The sequence below is a fragment of the Gobio gobio genome, assembly GCF_949357685.1.
Source record: "Gobio gobio genome assembly, chromosome: 9".
NCBI classification, from domain to species: domain Eukaryota; kingdom Metazoa; phylum Chordata; class Actinopteri; order Cypriniformes; family Gobionidae; genus Gobio; species Gobio gobio.
Genome location: NC_137115.1, coordinates 19034397 through 19053330, shown reverse-complemented (window position 1 = coordinate 19053330; position 18934 = coordinate 19034397). Strand labels below are relative to the sequence as shown.

The window sequence follows — 18934 nt, the reverse complement described above, 5'->3', positions numbered from 1 at the left end:
GGAGGTCTTACGGGTGTCGAACGACATGAGGGTAAGTAATTAAAGACAGAATTTTCATTTTTGGGTGAACTAACCCTTTAATAATAGGGTTAGTTTAGTTTAGGTAGTTTAGGCATAAATTCGCGCAGCATTGAAACTATATACCTTTTCTTGAAACAATAAACCAAGGAGGAGCGTCAACTAAAATTCTCAGTTTCACGCGCATGTCCGGTAAACTCATGAATATTCATGTGAGCTCCGCCCACTGAAACCGAAAATCTCAGAAACCAAAAATCTCGTAACACCAGAATGAATCGCCCAGCCCACAGCCAGGGCTCGCAAAATGTCTTTATCAAACAAACACAATGATTCATCTCATCCACCCGCGATTGATTGGAATTATTTTTTTTATTAATGTTACTTGGCCCGCCCGATCGATGAATATAACCGCAAACCGTACACACACACACACACACACACACACACACGCACACGCCTTCAAATATCGAGTCAAGAGAGTGAACAACGCACATCAAGACAATAATGAACCCAGAACACCACAAATAATAAGTATTCTCCATCCTGTGACGGCGTGCTAAGGTATGTTCTGTTAGACACGTACACATAATCCATAGATTTCAAACGATCTGTAACAATGCAATACTATATAAAACATTTTTTTACTCACATTAGTGTGTTGCTTCATTCGTTCATGTAATCTCATCCTGTCTGCAAATCCAGTCTCTTGTTTACAAACGACTGTGCAATGTGCATATGTGCGACATATGAGCAATGTCTTCCCCACGTGAGCTGGATATTCATTAAAAATAAAGTTCATCCATGCATTCATAATATTGGAATCCGAATGCTAAAAAATCCAAATCCGAGAAGCTTGTGTGGTATGTTTACTGCTTAGAAATTCGATGCTGTTTAGCTCTATGCTGCTCTTAGCTGTGATGTTAGTGGCACGAGTCGGTGGGCGGGGCTACAGAATCAGGTGTTGTTCTTCTTCTGTTGAGGTGGTGCTTCACTACACTCTCATGTCATAGCCGGGCACATTCTGAAATCCATCGTTTGCTGGACCTGGTGTCAATAAAAGCTTTTCTTTGACTAACAAGGACGTTTTCAGCTCTGAAACTTACAGGATATTCTTATATTACCATGACCTTTTATATATCAAAAGCTCAAGGGAAAGTTGATTTCTCAATTCATCACCCCTTTAACACACCATTCAGATCAAGAGCTTCATGAACTGAACTTGAGTGATCAAGAATATTCCAATTTATAAATAAGCTTTCCTTCGATTCCTAATTTTCTTTCCTTGCAGCCTTACAATGCATCCTACGAGGGACACGAGGAAAGGAAACGAGGATGCAAAAGTTAGAAATGAGAAGCACCCCAGGATTGATAATCACTGATCTAGACCAGTGCTTCTCAAGCCTGTCCTGGGGACCCACCACCACCACACATTTTGGATGTCTCCCTCATCTGACACATCTGATACAACTAATCAGCTCATTAGTTGAGTGCAAGATTGAATTGGGTTTTACTAATGAGGGAGACATCTAAAATGTGCAATGGTTGGAAGTCCCCAGGACAGGTTTGTAAAGCACTGATCTAGACTACTTATTCGTAGTGAACCACCTGCGTGAACTTAAGGGAACTGATTTTATACATCCATAAGGTGGTTTCACAAGATTGTTCTTGGAGGTTAATCAGACATTGCAGATTACATTGTGTGGAATTACAATTTATGTTTTTAAGTTCAATGCCAGGGGTGTCCAAACCTGCTCACCGTCCTGCAGTTTAGCTCCAACTTGCCTTTACACACCTGCCTGAAAGTTTCTACTATGCCCAAGCCAGTAATACTTTGATTAGCTGGTTCAAGTGTGATCAATTGGGGTTGGAGCTAAACTCTAAAGGGCAGTGGCCCCAGGAGCAGGATTGGACACCCCTGTTCACGTTTAATCTACAGAAACAATGAATTTGTTGTTATTTATCATGTTATTTGCATGTAAGAGAAATTAATTAATTCCTCTTTTCCCACAAACTAGATTTTTCAGTCAAAATCTAACCCTTAAGGTTTAAAATCTTAACCCTGCAGTTTATCCCCTTTCATTCTTAAACAGTTAACGGGATCACCCAGAAACATTCTGTCATCATTTACTCACCCTCAAGTTGTTTCAAACCTGTATGAATTTCTTTCTTCTGCTAAACACAGAAGATATTTTGAAGAATGTCGGAAATCAGCCGGCTCTGCCCACTTTGGGCTTAAAAAATGCTCTTCATAAACCTACGGGTGATGTCACGGACACTACATCCATTGTTTTATACAATCTATGATTATAACATAACTTTCAACACATTCAAATAATGTATCTAATATGATAAAAAAGCGCTGCATTACCCCACATACAAATGACCCGAAAAATCAGAAGCGGTCGTCCGTGGCATAATAAAAGCTCTGCGAAATCAAGACGTCATCAACCTACACCTTTGTTTTAAATAAACAAGCTCTAGCTGCGAAAAATGACATATTGTGGCTTTAATGCTATTCACTCATTATTGTTATTTCTTGTCATTGATATATTATCTCATAACCAGGCCCCTAAACATAACCCCCACAGAAACCTGTGGGAAAAAACAAACACTAAATTTAAATTTAAATAGAAACATGATTTTGGCCAATTTATAAGCCATTTTACCAGTGAACACCACACCGGCTCACTAGTTGGTGTTTAACAGTTTTCACAAGTGTAGTCAGACCTTTAAACACACATGGACACACACTCCTGATATCCAATTTCATTTCTGTTACTAAATTGTTTTAGTAATAGGAATGTTACTAAAAAGATACTAAATGTTACTAAAAACTTTAAGTTAAACCACTATTTTGTAAATGTTTGGTCCATCATATTTTTTTCCCATTATTAATAAATTGCATTACAAAAAAACGTAATTATAAACTTAAGGTTTGTGTTGCCTTTAAAAGGAAAAAAATGGGTTTATGTTTATACAGTGGGGCAAACAAATATTTAGTCAGCCTCAGCCATCACTTGCAAGTTCTCCCACTTAAAAAGATGAGAGAGGCCTGTAATTTTCATCATAGGTACACTTCAACTATGAGAGACAGAATGAGAAAAAAAAATCCAGAAAATCACATTGTCTGATTTTTAAAGAATTTATTTGCAAATTATGGTGGAAAATAAGTATTTGGTCACATACAAAAAAGCAAGATTTCTGGCTTTCACAGACCTTTAACTTCTTCTTTAAGAGGCTCCTATGTCCTCCACTTGTTACCTGTATTAATGGCACCTGTTTGAACTCGTTATCTGTCTAAAGGCCGCTACATACTCCGCAAGAACAGATAAAAAAGTTCTCGCTCCCATGGCTGCGAGAACAAAATGACGTAATTTTGTTCTCGGAGCCCTAGTTTGGGAGTTCTCGCAGCTCGTTCTCGACACATCGTCTGAGCAGAACCTTTTTCTTGTGGGTGTCCGAGAACTTTTGTGTGATTAGTCCGAATTTTAAAGTGAGCGGGGTTAATGCAGAGAAACGGAGATGTTCGGCACCTGCTTCTATCGTGAAGTATGTAATATCCTGGCCAGAACGAACTTTGTTCATGTTCTTGCCTCCTCGAGAAAACGAACACATTTCTTTGTTCTTGCAGAGTATGTTCCAAGCTTAAAAGACACCTGTCCACAACCTCATACAGTCAGACTCCAAACTCCACTATGGCCAAGACCAAAGAGCTGTCAAAGGACACCAGAAACAAATTTGTTGACCTGCACCAGGATGGGAAGACTGAATCTGCAATAGGTAAGCAGCTTGGTGTGAAGAAATCAACTGTGGGAGCAATTTTTGGAAAATGGAAGACATACAAGACCACTGATAATATCCCCCGATCTGGGGCTCCACCCAAGATCTCACCCCGTGGGGTCAAAATGATCACAAGAACGGTGAGCAAAAATCCCAGAACCACACGGGGGGACCTAGTGAATGACCTGCAGAGAGCTGGGACCAAAGTAACAAAGGCTACCATCAGCAACACACCACCAGGGATTCAAATCCTGCAGTGCCAGACGTGTCCCCCTGCTTAAGCCAGTACATGTCCGGTCTCGTCTGAAGTTTGCTAGAGACAGGGCAGGACTTAGGGTGGTGGGGGCCCCTGGGCTTGAGTCACTTTCGGGCCCTACCTTCTATACATTACTTTAAATAGAACAAAATGATACACAAGCTATGTATTAGAGCAACACAATTCTGGATAAACTGAGAATAAAAATAGAGATCACGATTCTGAACAAACAACTAAACAAAATAACATAATTTATGTTAATTGCTGAAGTCTATAAAAATTGTTTAATTAATCTGAATTATTTATTTGAAAAAACTTGGGTTTGAATGAATGATTAAATTCCTCAATCAAATACAATCGTTTCATAGATGAATCAGCATCTTTGAACCAATCTCCTGAATGAACGATTCAATGACAAATGTTTTTTAAAAGTAATTTGTCGCCATCTGGTGGCGTAACAATATAATCGATCCAATCGTTATTTGAAGTGCAAAGCTAATTTCAAAAGGTGACTGGTACAGTATACAGTGTTACATGTCAAAAAAAAATACAAAACGTGATAATTTATTTATATGACCACTGATTGAAGCTTGAAAAAGTTTTCCAATAAATAAATAAATAATGATTAAAAAAAGTTCAAAGTGATCATGTGTTTATTGCAATGCACAAATGTCTTGGTCAGAATGAGAATAAAACACTTATTTACCTGGAAACCATATTGAAAAACAAATCATTTGTATTACATATAAATAGCTAAATCTATGAGTGTATAAATCTTTTTAAAAAAAAACTGTTCTTGGTAAGTGCTGACATATTGATTATATACATGGATTTCTCGGCGACGTCATCACTGCTTGCGCACGCACCCGAGAGGCAGAAAGAAGAAACCTCTCGTGTTGTAGGTTAGTAGCGGCGTGTCTGTAAGTCAAAATGCAAAGTTGCTGCGTGGTTAATTGTACCAACAGAGCCAGTGCTGGGTGCCTGATGTTTAACATACCTAGGGGGAAGCATGCGTTTGCCAAACAATTATTTTTGTTATTGCAGGTACATTTTGATAGGTAACGTTAGACGTACCCTACCCTGCATTTGCAGTTAGCTGTGAGGATGTACCCAAGGGCCTTGTGGACATACACCCAGGCATCATAAGGCTTGGCTTTGATCCCTTGCCTTTGACTAGGGAGCACACCTGACCTAAACACGCAAAAATCCGGTGCAGCATCAAAGTATTTAACAAGCTGCACATGACCGCACGTAGTTGTATGCATCGAGGGATTTGTACGCTCTAATACTTTCTCTAGTATACACACTTGGTGTCTGAATTTGATAATTGTATATATCAGGCCATTCAATTGCTGGCCATTTTTTGTCATCCACAATCCACAGATCGTCATGTATAGCGTAAGGATCTGGCAAGATCTCACCATTGCTGAGAGTAAGTTTTTTTTTATATAATCGGCACGGTCGGAGGTACTAAGGCTTCCCACGTAATCCATTGTCAAATATTTTATTTACAGTTTAGTATTTTGTGTATATATGTGCAGTCATGAAATGTGGCAGGTCGTAAAGTAACGTTAACAAGCTTAACGTAAATAAAAACAAATTCGCGCTGTCCAGTAAGTTAGATGCGGCTAGTACATTACTAGCCTAACATGATCATTCATACATGTATCACAGCAACACTGCAAAATTAAAGACAGACAAACAGATCCAACTAAAATCACGTTTTATTGAGTCAGCAGTTATATACAAACAATAAGGAAAGCTTCAATACTTAAGGTTGTTGCAGTAGCGGACCAGCTAAGCGATCTGTCTTTCTGCCTCCAGGGGAAACCCGTGTATACATCTCCATACACAGGCTGACTTTGACCTACAGTATGTCTACTACATCACATATAGCCAGACTCAAAAAGGGATTGACCGGCAACCTTTGCCAAAAAGGCGGCAAGCAAAACAAAATACACAACCGATGGATGGTGGGTAGAGCAACCATTCTCTGGGCAAGTACTCACCATTCAAATGAGTTTTAGGGTGCTTTCACACTTGGTTCGATTGCCTGGAACGAACCCGAGTTCGATTGCTCCCCCCTCTGGACTGTGTTCATATTATATTATTTGGATCCGAACCGGGGTGCGTTTGCGTCATCAAAGCAGCAGCTGTTTACCCGGTTGCTTAGTAACGACAGCGAGCGTGAAGGCGGCGAAATGCATAGCGTTGCTCACCTCACTTTTATATTTTTGTTTTTTAACTATTGGTTTTGATTCTAAAGCTTCAGTACGTAATGGCAATTGCGTCTATATGCCCCAAATGTACTGCAAATGCTCTAAAGAATGCTGAAGACGAGCAGAAATGAGGTTTACAGCTCTCTGCTTGCAGTATGTCAGTCACGCTCGTCAGGAAAATGAGTGAAACACACATTTTTATAAAATCATATGTAATTAATATCGGTTCACGTCCGCGATTTAGTACGATTGCGTTCACATCAGCAGCGAACCGTACCGGAGTTCACATGAACCGTACCCCAGACCACCCTTTTTAAGCGGACTCTGGTACGGTTCGCGGGTGCGCACCCGAGTTCGGAAGACCATGTTCACATCATCCAAACGAAGCGAACTCTGACATCAATCGAACCCGGGTGTGCACCAAAACTGCTAGTGGGAAAGCACCCTTAGAAAACAGTCTCTTCTGATGTTTGTAGTGGCGTTCGTTCAGAAGCCTTGACATTAGCATCCTTATTTTGAACGGATTTCTGACCTTTTCGCGCCCAATAAGCACGCACGTTTTCCAATCAACAAACTTTAAATTAAAAATTAAATGACTGACATATTATTGAAAAAAATCAACGTAAAAGGGCGGGGCCCCCTATTGGGCGGGGCCCATGGGCTTCAGCCCAGTCAAGCCCAATGGTAAGTCCGGCCTTGGCTAGAGAGCATTTGGATGATCCAGAAGAGGATTGGGAAAATGTCATATGGTCAGATGAAACCAAAATAGAACTTTTTGGTAAAAACTCAACTTGTCGTGTTTGGAGGAGAAAGAATGCTGAGTTGCATCCAAAGAACACCATACCTGCTGTGAAGCATGGGGGTGGAAACATCATGCTTTGGGGCTGTTTTTCTGCAAAGGGACCAGGACGACTGATCTGTGTAAAGGAAAGAATTAATGGGGCCATGTATCGTGAGATTTTGAGTAAAAACCTCCTTCCATCAGCAAGGGCATTGAAGATGAAACGTGGCTGGGTCTTTCAGCATGACAATATCCCAAACACACTGCCCGGGCAATGAAGGAGTGGCTTCGTAAGAAGCATTTCAAGGTCCTGGAGTGGCCTAACCAGTCTCCAGATCTCAACCCCATAGTAAATCTTTGGAGAGAGTTGAAAATCAGCGGCAGCCCCAAAACATCACTGCTCTAGAGGAGATCTGCATGGAGGAATGGGCCAAACTACCAGCAACAGTGTGTAAAAACCTTGTGGAGACTTACAGAAAACGTTTGACCTCTGTCATTGCCAACAAAAGGTATATAACAAAGTATTGAGATGTACAGTACTTTTGTTATTGACCAAATACTTATTTTCCACCATAATTAGCAAATAAATTCTTTAAAAATCAGACAATGTGATTTTCTGGATTTTTTTTCTCATTCTGTCTCTTATAGTTGAAGTGTACTTGATGAAAATTACAGGCCTCTCTCATCTTTTTAAGTGGGAGAACTTGCACAATTGGTGGCTGACTAAATACTTTTTTGCCCACTGTATATATATATAATACACATTGTGTTTGTAGTGATTTTTTTTTATAGCAAATATACATTATTTGAACATGAAACCATGCAGCAATTTATTTAAAATGAACATCTCCTTGAGGTGACAACAAAGTAGGCCTAATTACAAATTAAAAGACACATGAGTTTTGGTAACAGGACTGAGAAAAATGCATCCTTCTAACTAAAAACCCTGTAAAAAATGAAATAAAGTTACCTGAGCTAGACTATTGCATATTTTTGATAGTTAATATATTAGATTCATAAAAAAATAAAATAAAACAATTTGTATTTTTGGAGTCAAATAACAAGCAATGGCACGGCACCCATTTAGTGGAATGGGCAAAATATAGTGGGATCTTCTGCATATATGATTTAATAACAACTGCAGGTTCAGGCATGACCGTTAGAGGGCAGCTCCTCTGAAGTGTTGCCTCAGAGCGACTTCAGTTGCTTCGCCTCCCTGACGTCATAGACCCACGTCTGAGAGTTAGGCGGGAAAACTGTCACAGCAGAATGGATCCAGCGGAGGTAGAGTTTCTCGCAGAGAAAGAGATGGTAAAAATCATACCGAACTTCAGTCTCGACAAAATCTATTTGATTGGGGTGAGTAAATATGACATCTACAGCATGTTGTTGGTTTTTATTAGAAATATGTGGCTGTGTGTGACGATGTTATATGATGTTATTAACATTCGTCCAGCCGCTATCAATATGCGGGAGACTGAATCTTATTTTAAACCAGATAACTTAATCAATATTAATGAGAGACTTATTAAGTCTTACACAGTCCGGTTGTGGTAATTGAATGTTTTTTTTGTGATCACCAATGATGACACACACGCACTGAGGACATTACATTGACTTCATTGATTTCATTCAGGTTAATGTTTATTTTCTGTCGCCTAAAATTACCAACCCCTACCTCTAAACATACATACATATCACAGAAACATGTACAAAACATTAAATGAAAACATGTTTTGGTCGATTTATAAGCCTTTTTAACTAGTGAGGACCAGTGAAATCACTAGTCGGTCGTCATAATATTTCACTAAGTACATTTTTTTGGCCCTCACAAGTAAGTTGTAGCCCCTGTACACACACACACACACACACACACACACACACACACACACACACACACACACACACACACACACACACACACACACACACACACACACACACACAGATTATTATATATATTATTATATATTATATATACATTTGCACCTTCACACACACACACACACACACACACACACACACACACACACACACACACACACACACACAGAATAACATTATTATATATATTATTATATATTATATATAAATTTGCACCTTCAAATTGGCTCCTATATGATTATTTTGTCAAATCAGATTTTTTTTTTTCTGTAGATGAAGCTGCAAAACATTTTGAAACCGTCCTGTATTGCTAAAAATATATATATTATGGGTGTAACGATTCGTTTTAACAACGATTCGATTCGCATCACGATTTGAGGTTGTCGATACGATTCAAGGACGATGTTGGTTAATTTCGAACGATACGATCCGAAACGATTCAGTGACTTGAAATCGATTCAGTAACTTTTTAGCCAAAAATTGTGTGACTGAAATAAATATCTGGATACTGGTCAGTGCAGGTGAAGTTTTCTAGATTCCTTTTATTTCTTGTAAGGGAATCAGGTATAAATTAATTATGGATATAAACAAACAAGTAAACAACAATTAATGGCAAATGCATTCAAATTTTATTTGAATAAAGTGCAACCAACAGTTTAGGTTGAATTAACAAGAAGTTAACCTTTTCTGCTCTCATTTTCAATAATCAATACATTTTCAATAAAAGCACAGTAAGTGCAACCAACATTTCAACAGTAGGTTAACCTGCTACTTCTGCTTTTGTTTTCCAACATAAAAATATTACAATATTAATATAAAAAATAAAGTGCAACTAACTTCTCTTCAGGTTTAATTGATAGTAGATTTACCTGCTACTTTTGCTGTTGTGTTTCAACATTAAAATAATATAAATACAATATTAATATTAGAGCCCGACCGATATATCGGCGGGCCGATATTATCGGCCGATATTAGGCTTTTTCCAAACTATCGGTATCGGCATTTATGATGGCCGATAAATGAATATTTTAAAAAAAAACAAAAAAAACCGGACGAAACACCGCTCAAACACATTGAGTGTTGGCGTTTCATAGTTTGTCCACCAGAGGGCACTCTACAATGTGCCGGCTGGCAACACCACCAGCTGATCCAGCAGAGTCATGCTGAGCTTCAGCGCTGTGAGCGTTGCATTCACAACACAGATCATCCTTGAAGTGCATGTAAGTTGGCAACGAGCCATACATTGCTTGAATTGAATAACAATTAAAAGAACATCCCCATCAGTTCTCTTAACTCAAATAACATGACAATTTGTAACTGCCAAGTCCAGTTTTGCTGTTACATGTAAGCCAAGAGAGCTGGTAATTACGCTAGGTTACAGTTGACTGACTAAGTTTAACTCGGACAATGTGACTGAATAAGATGTATTTCTTTAATAGTCTGACAGTTTGACAGCATGAGACGTATCATCTCTCCCCTGCCCGTTATTTTGAAAAAGTATACATATTTCTAGATTATAACTTATCATAGACGCTAACCACAAAGCTAGCTAATGCCATGGCTATCAGTGGGAGACCGCTAACATTAATGCGCCTTGGAAATCACAACAAACTTATTCTGCCTAAATAAAGTAATGATTACTGTATTTATAACTAGTATATTTGTAGTTCCAGTCCCTGCATTGTAAATCATAAGTTAGGCTCGTGAAGAGTGAACGAAAGTGCGTGACTTCGTTCAGACGCAGCATTAACAAGTCAAATAATGGATTTACTGCATCATCATAAGTAGTAGATTTTAGAAGGCAGGCAGCAAATGATGATTGAAAATGGTTTGTTGTAGCTTGATGGATAGAATTAAAAGAGTGCATGTAAAGGGATAAGCAAGTTGACATTGTAATTATAAGGTGGCTCATATTTATACTGTATATAGTTTATATTTTGCTGTTGTTGTTATTTATCAGAACTTCTAGAACTTAACTGAATATTTTTTTTCCAGTCTTGCTCAAAGTTATATTTATAAAGCTTACCACATCTATTAATACTGGTAACTTTTTTGTTTTTGTTATTGTGTTTTCGTCCAAACGACTTTAAGTTTCATATCTTAAGTTTGTATTTTTATACATTTTATTTATCAGAACTTTAATATATTTTTATGTTCCTCTGTTCTGTTGTGACAATAAAACAAGTTTATTTTTAAACTGCATTATCATGTTATTTTAGAGAGGCTGAGGGATCATGAATAACTACTTATAACTAATGTATAAGGGAAATCTGTTTAAGTGTTTTTTACGCGTTTCTGTTATTTTATTTATTTATTTTTAATATATATCGGCTGATATATCGGAATATCGGATTTTTAAGTGACCAAATATTTGTATCGGTATCGGCCTTAAAAATCCTTTATCGGTCGGGCTCTAATTAATATCAAAAATAAAGTGCAACCAACATTTCTTCAGGTTGAATAAACTGGCTGAACCTGCTACTACTCTCAGTTTAATAAACAAACAATATTTAACAAAAGATAAAATGTAACCAACTACTCTTCAATGACTCTACAGATTTACAGATTTTTTTTCCAAAAATATCAACATGATCTGACCACAGAACACTTCTCTGTGCGTTCACTATGTTACACCCCTAATATAATTAAGTCACACTCACTGTTACTTCAGTGTTCACTGATCCCTGCATCAAATGCATGACATAGTGTGTGTATATACAAACTTTCAGGGAGATCTGGGCCCATTTAATCCGGGTCTGCCAGTGGAAGTTCCTGTGTGGTTGGCCCTCAATCTTAAACAAAGGCAGAAATGCAGGATAGTTCCTCCAGAATGGATGGACACCGGTGAGTTCAATCACATACTGTACATGGCTGTGCTGGCACACCATTTCTCCTGAAACCAGCTCTAAACACAGATGATCTTTTAATTTCCAGACAAACTAGAGGAGATCCGTGAACAGGAGAGAAAGCTAGACACTTTCACTCCCATCCCGAGTCCGTATTACATGGAGCTGACCAAATTATTACTCAACCAGTGAGTATCAGATCCCCTTCAGCATATTCACACGAAAGACCTTGATGTATTTATGATGAATTACTTGATGTCATTTGTATTCATCTTAGTAAGGAATGTATTTTTAGCTGTTCAAAAATATGGAATAAAATCTATTTTTAGTGTTGGGACTGGCTGAAAATATTATCGAAACCACAACCGATTCAGGGCTCGCAAAATCGCCCGCCCGACGTCCCGGGGCTATGTGTTTTCCAGCTGGGCTACCAAAATGTATCACCGCACTGCCCGGCGGGCTATCTTAAATAGTGAAATAAAATAAATTTCTTGATGCGCATTGTTCACTCTCTTGAATTGTTGTTTGAAGGAAAAATACGATCGCAGAAGTTTTGATCATGCTGATTTGACCGCAGAGAAGTTTAACTAATCGGTTTCACACCGCACGTGGAGGCAGCGCAGAAGCTGTGCGTATGGAGAGCGCGAGCAGCGCACAGCTGAACCTCTGTGCCCTTTCCGCTGTTCTCCTCCTACCCCAGTCTGTCTCGTGCTTTTATTTATGATGTTTACAGAGTCATATACAATAAAAGAGCCTGCACAGCGACAGGAAATGAAAATTAATGCAAAAAAACCTGCCTACCTTACCAGAGCATGTCAGCAAAGCAAAGCAGAGCTTCACCCATGAACTGCTCACCGGTAAAATGACGTGCGCTCAAATCCCGCTCCGACATGAGATTTCTCTGTACTGTAGCCTACTATACTTGTAGCCATTAAAACACGTATTTAGTTTCAGTTTAAATATTATAATGTTGTTTTTAAATTTTTATTTACGTTGAAAAGTGAACAGGATCATGCATATGTCAGAAGACATGGGGGGGGGGGGTCTTCAATAAGTTCAATAACACTTCAATAAGTTTTGTTTTGTTGAAAGCCTTTCTTTAAAGTGATTTTCGTTATGTATAAATTGTATCTTAATTTTAATAAATGTTTTATCAACCAAATTTCCAGGATTTAATAAATAATAAGCAAATAGCCTATAACAGACAATGACATGGAGGTGGCGGCGCCGTGTGAACAACGGCTTAAATTAACAACTACTATAAAAAAGAAAAAAAACTTAAGTCAGGGACAGCCCTCGCTATTTATTTCAGATAGGCCTATATTTTATCCAGCATATGTCACAAAGGGCATTCTGGGTTGAGCGCGTGGGGCTGAATGGAATGAGCTTTAGAAATGAGCGGAATTTCATGGTAAAATGCAACGAACGTGCATTACTTTTTTACTTCCATTTTCAACTCTTCAGGGAAAACCAATCAAGGAAAACATACGCCTAGAACACCTCTTAGTGGTCATTATATAAAACACGAAAAAATTATAAAAAAAATTTTAAATATTGGGTAACACTTTACAATAAGGTTCATTAGTTAACATGAACTAATAATGAACTGCACTTATAAACCATTTATTTATCTTTGTTAATGTTAATTTCAACATTTACTAATGCATTATTAAAATCTTGCTAACATTAGCTGGATATTTATGAACTAATGTTAACAAAGATTAACTAATGCTGAACAGAGGTGTCGTTCATGGTTGGTTCATGTTAACTAATGCATTAACTAATGTTAAAGCTACACTGTGTAACTTTTTTAGTCTATTCTTAGCTAAAAACTACTCAAAAATATATGTGCTCATTAATGTATATTTACTTCTTTCAAGTAATAAAGTATTCTCGTAAGTTTATAATATGCCATTGAAAATACATAAGGTAATGGGATCTAACAGTGGTCGCCATGTTGCCCCTCCATCTTGAAAGTACATTAGCCAAAGAGGGACATACCCGTAAATTCAAGCTTCGCCTTTCGCGTTTTAACCAGTTTAATACTCGTTGGCACTGTACAAAATTCTCTGCCTCGCGCATGTGCGCGTCAACTTCAGACTTGTCTGGTGCTTGTGCAGAGAGTTTTCATCTCAGCAGCGTCCAGTAACAGTTATATGGAGTTTTCCTGGCTTGTTTATTCCTCAAAAGTCTGTTTTTCCTTGTGTGGTATTTCTGTGCGTTAATAACTCCGTAAGTAATAATAGTTATTGTCATTGTAGATGTGTTTCAGAGTGTGTCATCGCGTAATTCAGTTGATGTCACCTCAGAAGTATTTTTGTGTCAACATACAATAGCGTAATGCTCACCTATTTGAATAATCATTCAGTTATTTTGTTATCAACAATGTTTATTCGTTTTTAGAAAATATTTGCTTGTAATGTATGTTGATGGAAATATGTATCAGGTCTGATCGGCATATTAACAATTGTTATACAGAGCGCACTGCAGTGCTAACGTTAAAGCGGCGCACACACTTTTGTAACCGGACATCGCTTGTTAGCAGCAGCAGCGGCAGCTCCGCTCCTTTTAATGCAGCTTCATTTAGCGCCTATATATGGTACAATAAGCTCTGGTTTACGGTTACATTATACAAATGTAATTTATAAGTATAGTTATACAGTTCTTAACTGTATGTATATTTAACATCCTTATTTGTTCTCTCACAGAAACCACATTTATGTACATATCCACGCAAACCTGTTTATGCCTTGCAATTGGTTGACTGAATAAACATTACTATCATCAAAGTTCACTCTGGATTAGCTGCAGTTCTTTCTAGCCGAATAATTAGGCCAGTTGAGTTCCAACCATCCCACTGCGCACAGAATATCCCACAGGCACCGTGTCGAATGTGGACGAGGTCGAACTGGAAGCCATGTTAATCTTGGACTAAATCGGCCACCGTAGGAGTTGAAACGAAATCGGAATTGAGAGGAACAGAAACTAAAATTCACTGGATGGTCATATACCTTTTCACCACTAGATGGGGGAAAATATCACACAGTGTAGCTTTAACTAATCAGGGTTCCCGCGGGGTCTTAATTTCTAAAATGAGTTTTTTTAAATTTAAGGCCTTAAAACGTCTTAAAAACGGCCAGAATTTCATCCGAGGTCTTAAATTTCATTTAGTTAGGCCTAAAAAAAGGTTTTATCCTCGTTCATTTCCAGAAACGCTGGCCGCAGAAAGTTATTAACGTTACACAGAAGCAAAAAAGTATCGAATCGTAGACTACAAAGCGGAGCTCTAGAGTCTTTGCTACACTGTCCTCAGAACGTTCGTTCGGTGTGTAGTAGCCTAATCTATGTTATGTAATCTATTTTCTGGGGGATATTGGTGTTGGTACATGTACGTTGTGATAAAACTACAAATCCCATGATAAATGCAATTACCTGCCCGCAAAATACGTCTATGTTTAATAACGTTGTATTTTGTTGGACAGAATGAGGCAGACATGCATTGTTTTATATTATTCTAAACAGTGATAAAGTCTGCACTCAATCAGCACTGCATACCTTATTATTATGAAAATAGTGAAGGCTTGAAAAACTCAAACAGGGTTTTTCCTACATTGAAAATTTTTTGGCGGCCGCCAAAACAAATTTTTGTCCCGCCAAAGCTTTATTTGATGAGTTATTGTGATTTATGAATGATGTAGAATAGATGCTGCGCATATCCGACTGTCAGAGAGAACGATCAGAGAGCTCCTCCCCCGCTCGCACGCTCTCTGTATTCAAAATAAGCATTCTTAGCTTTCTAATATTTCACATATTACGTTAATCAAAATCAAAAGGTCGGAAGACCGAATCCATGTTGCACGTGGCGCTATCAGACAATATGTTTTCCTTTAATAACCGCTGGGTGTGAAATGCGCTCAAAAAACATTGACTGATTCTCTGACCAGCTGACATAAACCATACTTTCAATAAACGGGAAACAAATCCTATCCGATTATGAAGTGTTTTCTGTGTGTTTACAAATCTTTCGCGATGTTCTAACAGACGGGATTCGCACACAAAGCGTCTGCTAATGTCCGATTCGCCACCTAATGACTCATTTGAACCGAATCATTTCAACGACTGGTTAGAACAACTGATCTGTCCAACACTGAACTCACAAATCAGTTTATTAATTTACTCAGAACAATCTGAAATGAGAACACAAGTGTGCTTACCCAATTTAGCAAGAGTGTAAGAGTTAGTTTTAATTATCCACAGTCTTACAGCTTATTTATGTTCATAATGTGTAGTAAAATAAATAGCCTATAAATCACTTAGTTTAGACTGGAGTGAGGTGAACCCAGAACAAAGTTGTTGTTAGCTAGCTGATAATTTTATGAAATTGTATATGGCAGAAAATTAGGCTATTTGTTCATTTTTTTAATACTACTTTTTAATATTGATATGATTATATACCAAAACAATTATCAGTAAATAGTGTAAAAATGAGGAACAAAAACAAACATCAAGGTATCCCACATGGAAAAATACTATAGTAAAATTACTATAGTGTTTTTGAACCATACTATAGTAAAGATACTACAGTAAATTGTAGTATATTATAGTATTTACTACACTTTGTTAATTTACTGTAGTATATTTACTATAGTACGGTTCAAAAACACTATAGTATTTACTAGAGTAATTTTACTATAATATACTCTAGTATTTTTTCATGTGGGATCAAAATAAGATAAGGAAAAGTTACAAACTTTCTTTGAATTTATATAAAATGTATTGTCAGTATTGTGCTTGCAGATCACGTGGGTAGGGTACTTTTTTACTGTGTGTGCGTGCGTGTGTGTGTATGGATGACCATGTCTGTCAGCCACCACCGAAGACCATTTTTGACCCAGGAAAAACCCTGTCAAATTCACCATATCTTGATGCAGTCGTGTGTATTGTCTTCGTTTCATCAGTCAAAGCGTTTCTATCTTCTGTTTATCCTACATCGCTAGCTTCACATTAGGGCTAAGGATTACTTCTCTGAGGCAAATGTGGAGTTTCTGCTCGAGGGTGCCCTCTGGCTTCCAGTATGAATGAAACGTTTGGGTAACAATTATGAAAAATAATACTTCTCTCTAAATAAATTTTTATGACAATCCATGTTTTTCTCCAATGTACAGTTTATATACTTGTGCTGACAGACAGATAAATACTTGGGGTGTTTAATGCGTTTGAAATTTGGTGCTTTCCTCAGTGCATAACTTACATTTCACAGGTATATTCTCCATCTTTAAATGGTAGAAAGTTATGCAAATATGTTGTCCGGAGAGGACGAGCCTTCTACATGTGGAGCTCCGCTAAAATGCAGACTTCAGTTTATTTATGAGACGCGCTCCAGTTCATGTACAATGAAAGTGATAGCTCCCACGCCTTCATGTCACGATTATTGTCTGCTATAGTCTTTTAGCTTCTCATTTATTAAATCCAGGCAATTGGCTGACGAAACCTTGATTAAAATTAAGATGCAATTAATACAAAACGAAATTCACTTTAAAGAAAAGCTTTCTACAAAACAAAACTTAATATTAAACAAAATATAACCACCAAAATCATTTCTGACCCACTTGCATCTTTGCACTTTTCATAATCAGATGAAATTTAAAAATAACATAATATTTAAACATAAATATTAAACAAAATACATTGTTTAATGACTACAACAAGTATAGTAGGCTGCTACAGTACAGATAAAAGTCATGTCTGAGCGGGATTTGAGTGATAGTCATTTTACCGGTGAGGGTTCATGAGTGGAGAGCTGGCATAGAGTGGATTATTGAGCTGAGCGTCACACCAGTCCGCTTCGCTCATTACTGGCTCGTTCTCGTCAGAACGCACACGTATTAAAAATGGTCGGGTTTAAATCAGGCTCGGGCTCATAATTACAGTTAATGTGCCGGGCCGGGCTCGGGTAGGGTCAGGCTTGATTTTTTTGAGCCTGATCTAAGCTCTAATGCGCATCAAAGAGACAGAGTGCAATAAAATAGGAACGCAAAAATTCTGACTAAAATATACATAAAATATTTGTTGTTGGACAATAAATGTGCCATGTGATAATTAAACCTATACAGGGCTGTACAATGCGACATATATGTACATACATAAAAAATCAGTCTGTGCTATGAATATATTTACCCCTGTAACACGCGTGCGATACTACGGAGCCCCTAAAGGGATGTGGTGGTGGAAAAAATTTAGAATGGGAGGAATTTTTTCCCCCAAAATCTTTTGCGTTCCCTCGCAAAACTTTTGCATTCCCCGAGAAACTTTGCGTTCCCTCGCAAAGATATTTGCGTTCCCACGCAAAACTTTTGCGTTCCCTCGCAAAGATATTTGCTAATAATGTCCCGCTGTCAGTGTTTCAAACAGCTCAGTATGTCAACAATGAAGCAGTAAGAGTTTTATTTTGAACTTGGGCTTAAGTATTAAATAAATACATCAGTGCTTAGTTCGGAGTTCAATAGTTGGCAATGTATTCACAGATTTGAACTTCCCGGATCAATAACTCGTGAGCTAAAAACGTTGTTAAAACACAAATGACACCTTTTTAACTTAGACAACGAGCTGCAACATAATTTTCCTCAAAACGAGCCAAGAGAGACAAGTAAAAAGGGACCGTCTGCAAAGTGCAGAACCCGAAAGGCGTTACTAAAAAATAGGCAATAACAATTCAGTTTACACATCAATGCTCTCCTACTACAATATACTAATACAACAGTGTAATGCCATCAAAATCAGTAAGCAATTATCATACAAAAGCTATGGTTGCAACTACCGTATTTTAGCTGGGTACCAACATAATTTGTGTAAAGAATAGGCCTATGGCTATGTGCAATTACTTTTATTATTTGTATGTGCTATTACTTGCCAAACTAAACGTTGTAGTATATCCAGCAGGAGAGCGTGATGTGTGAACTTAATTTGGTGACAGTAAGCTACAGTGCATTTCAGTGAAGTTAGCTGAATATTTTTCATAATAAAAAAATCCTAACAATTATGCAAAAGCAAATTTTATCAAACTAAGTGTTTTTATCAAACTATATTTACGATGCGACGACAATAGTTTTTGTGCGCAAAAATTCATCAAAATAACACCTTTATCCAACTT

The 18934-nt window shown here is 37.7% G+C and overlaps 1 protein-coding gene across 1 annotated transcript in view; it reads left to right on the top strand.

Moving 5' to 3' along the window:
* Window positions 1-8315: 8315 nt before the first annotated feature.
* gins2 (GINS complex subunit 2) overlaps window positions 8316-18934 on the top strand; it is a 32417-nt gene continuing 21798 nt past the window's right edge. Inside the window, exons 1-3 of the mRNA XM_079825245.1 lie at window positions 8316-8413; window positions 11668-11782; window positions 11873-11972. Coding sequence (XP_079681371.1) covers window positions 8324-8413; window positions 11668-11782; window positions 11873-11972 — 305 coding nt within the window. The 5' untranslated portion in view covers window positions 8316-8323. The remainder of the gene's footprint in view (window positions 8414-11667; window positions 11783-11872; window positions 11973-18934) is intronic.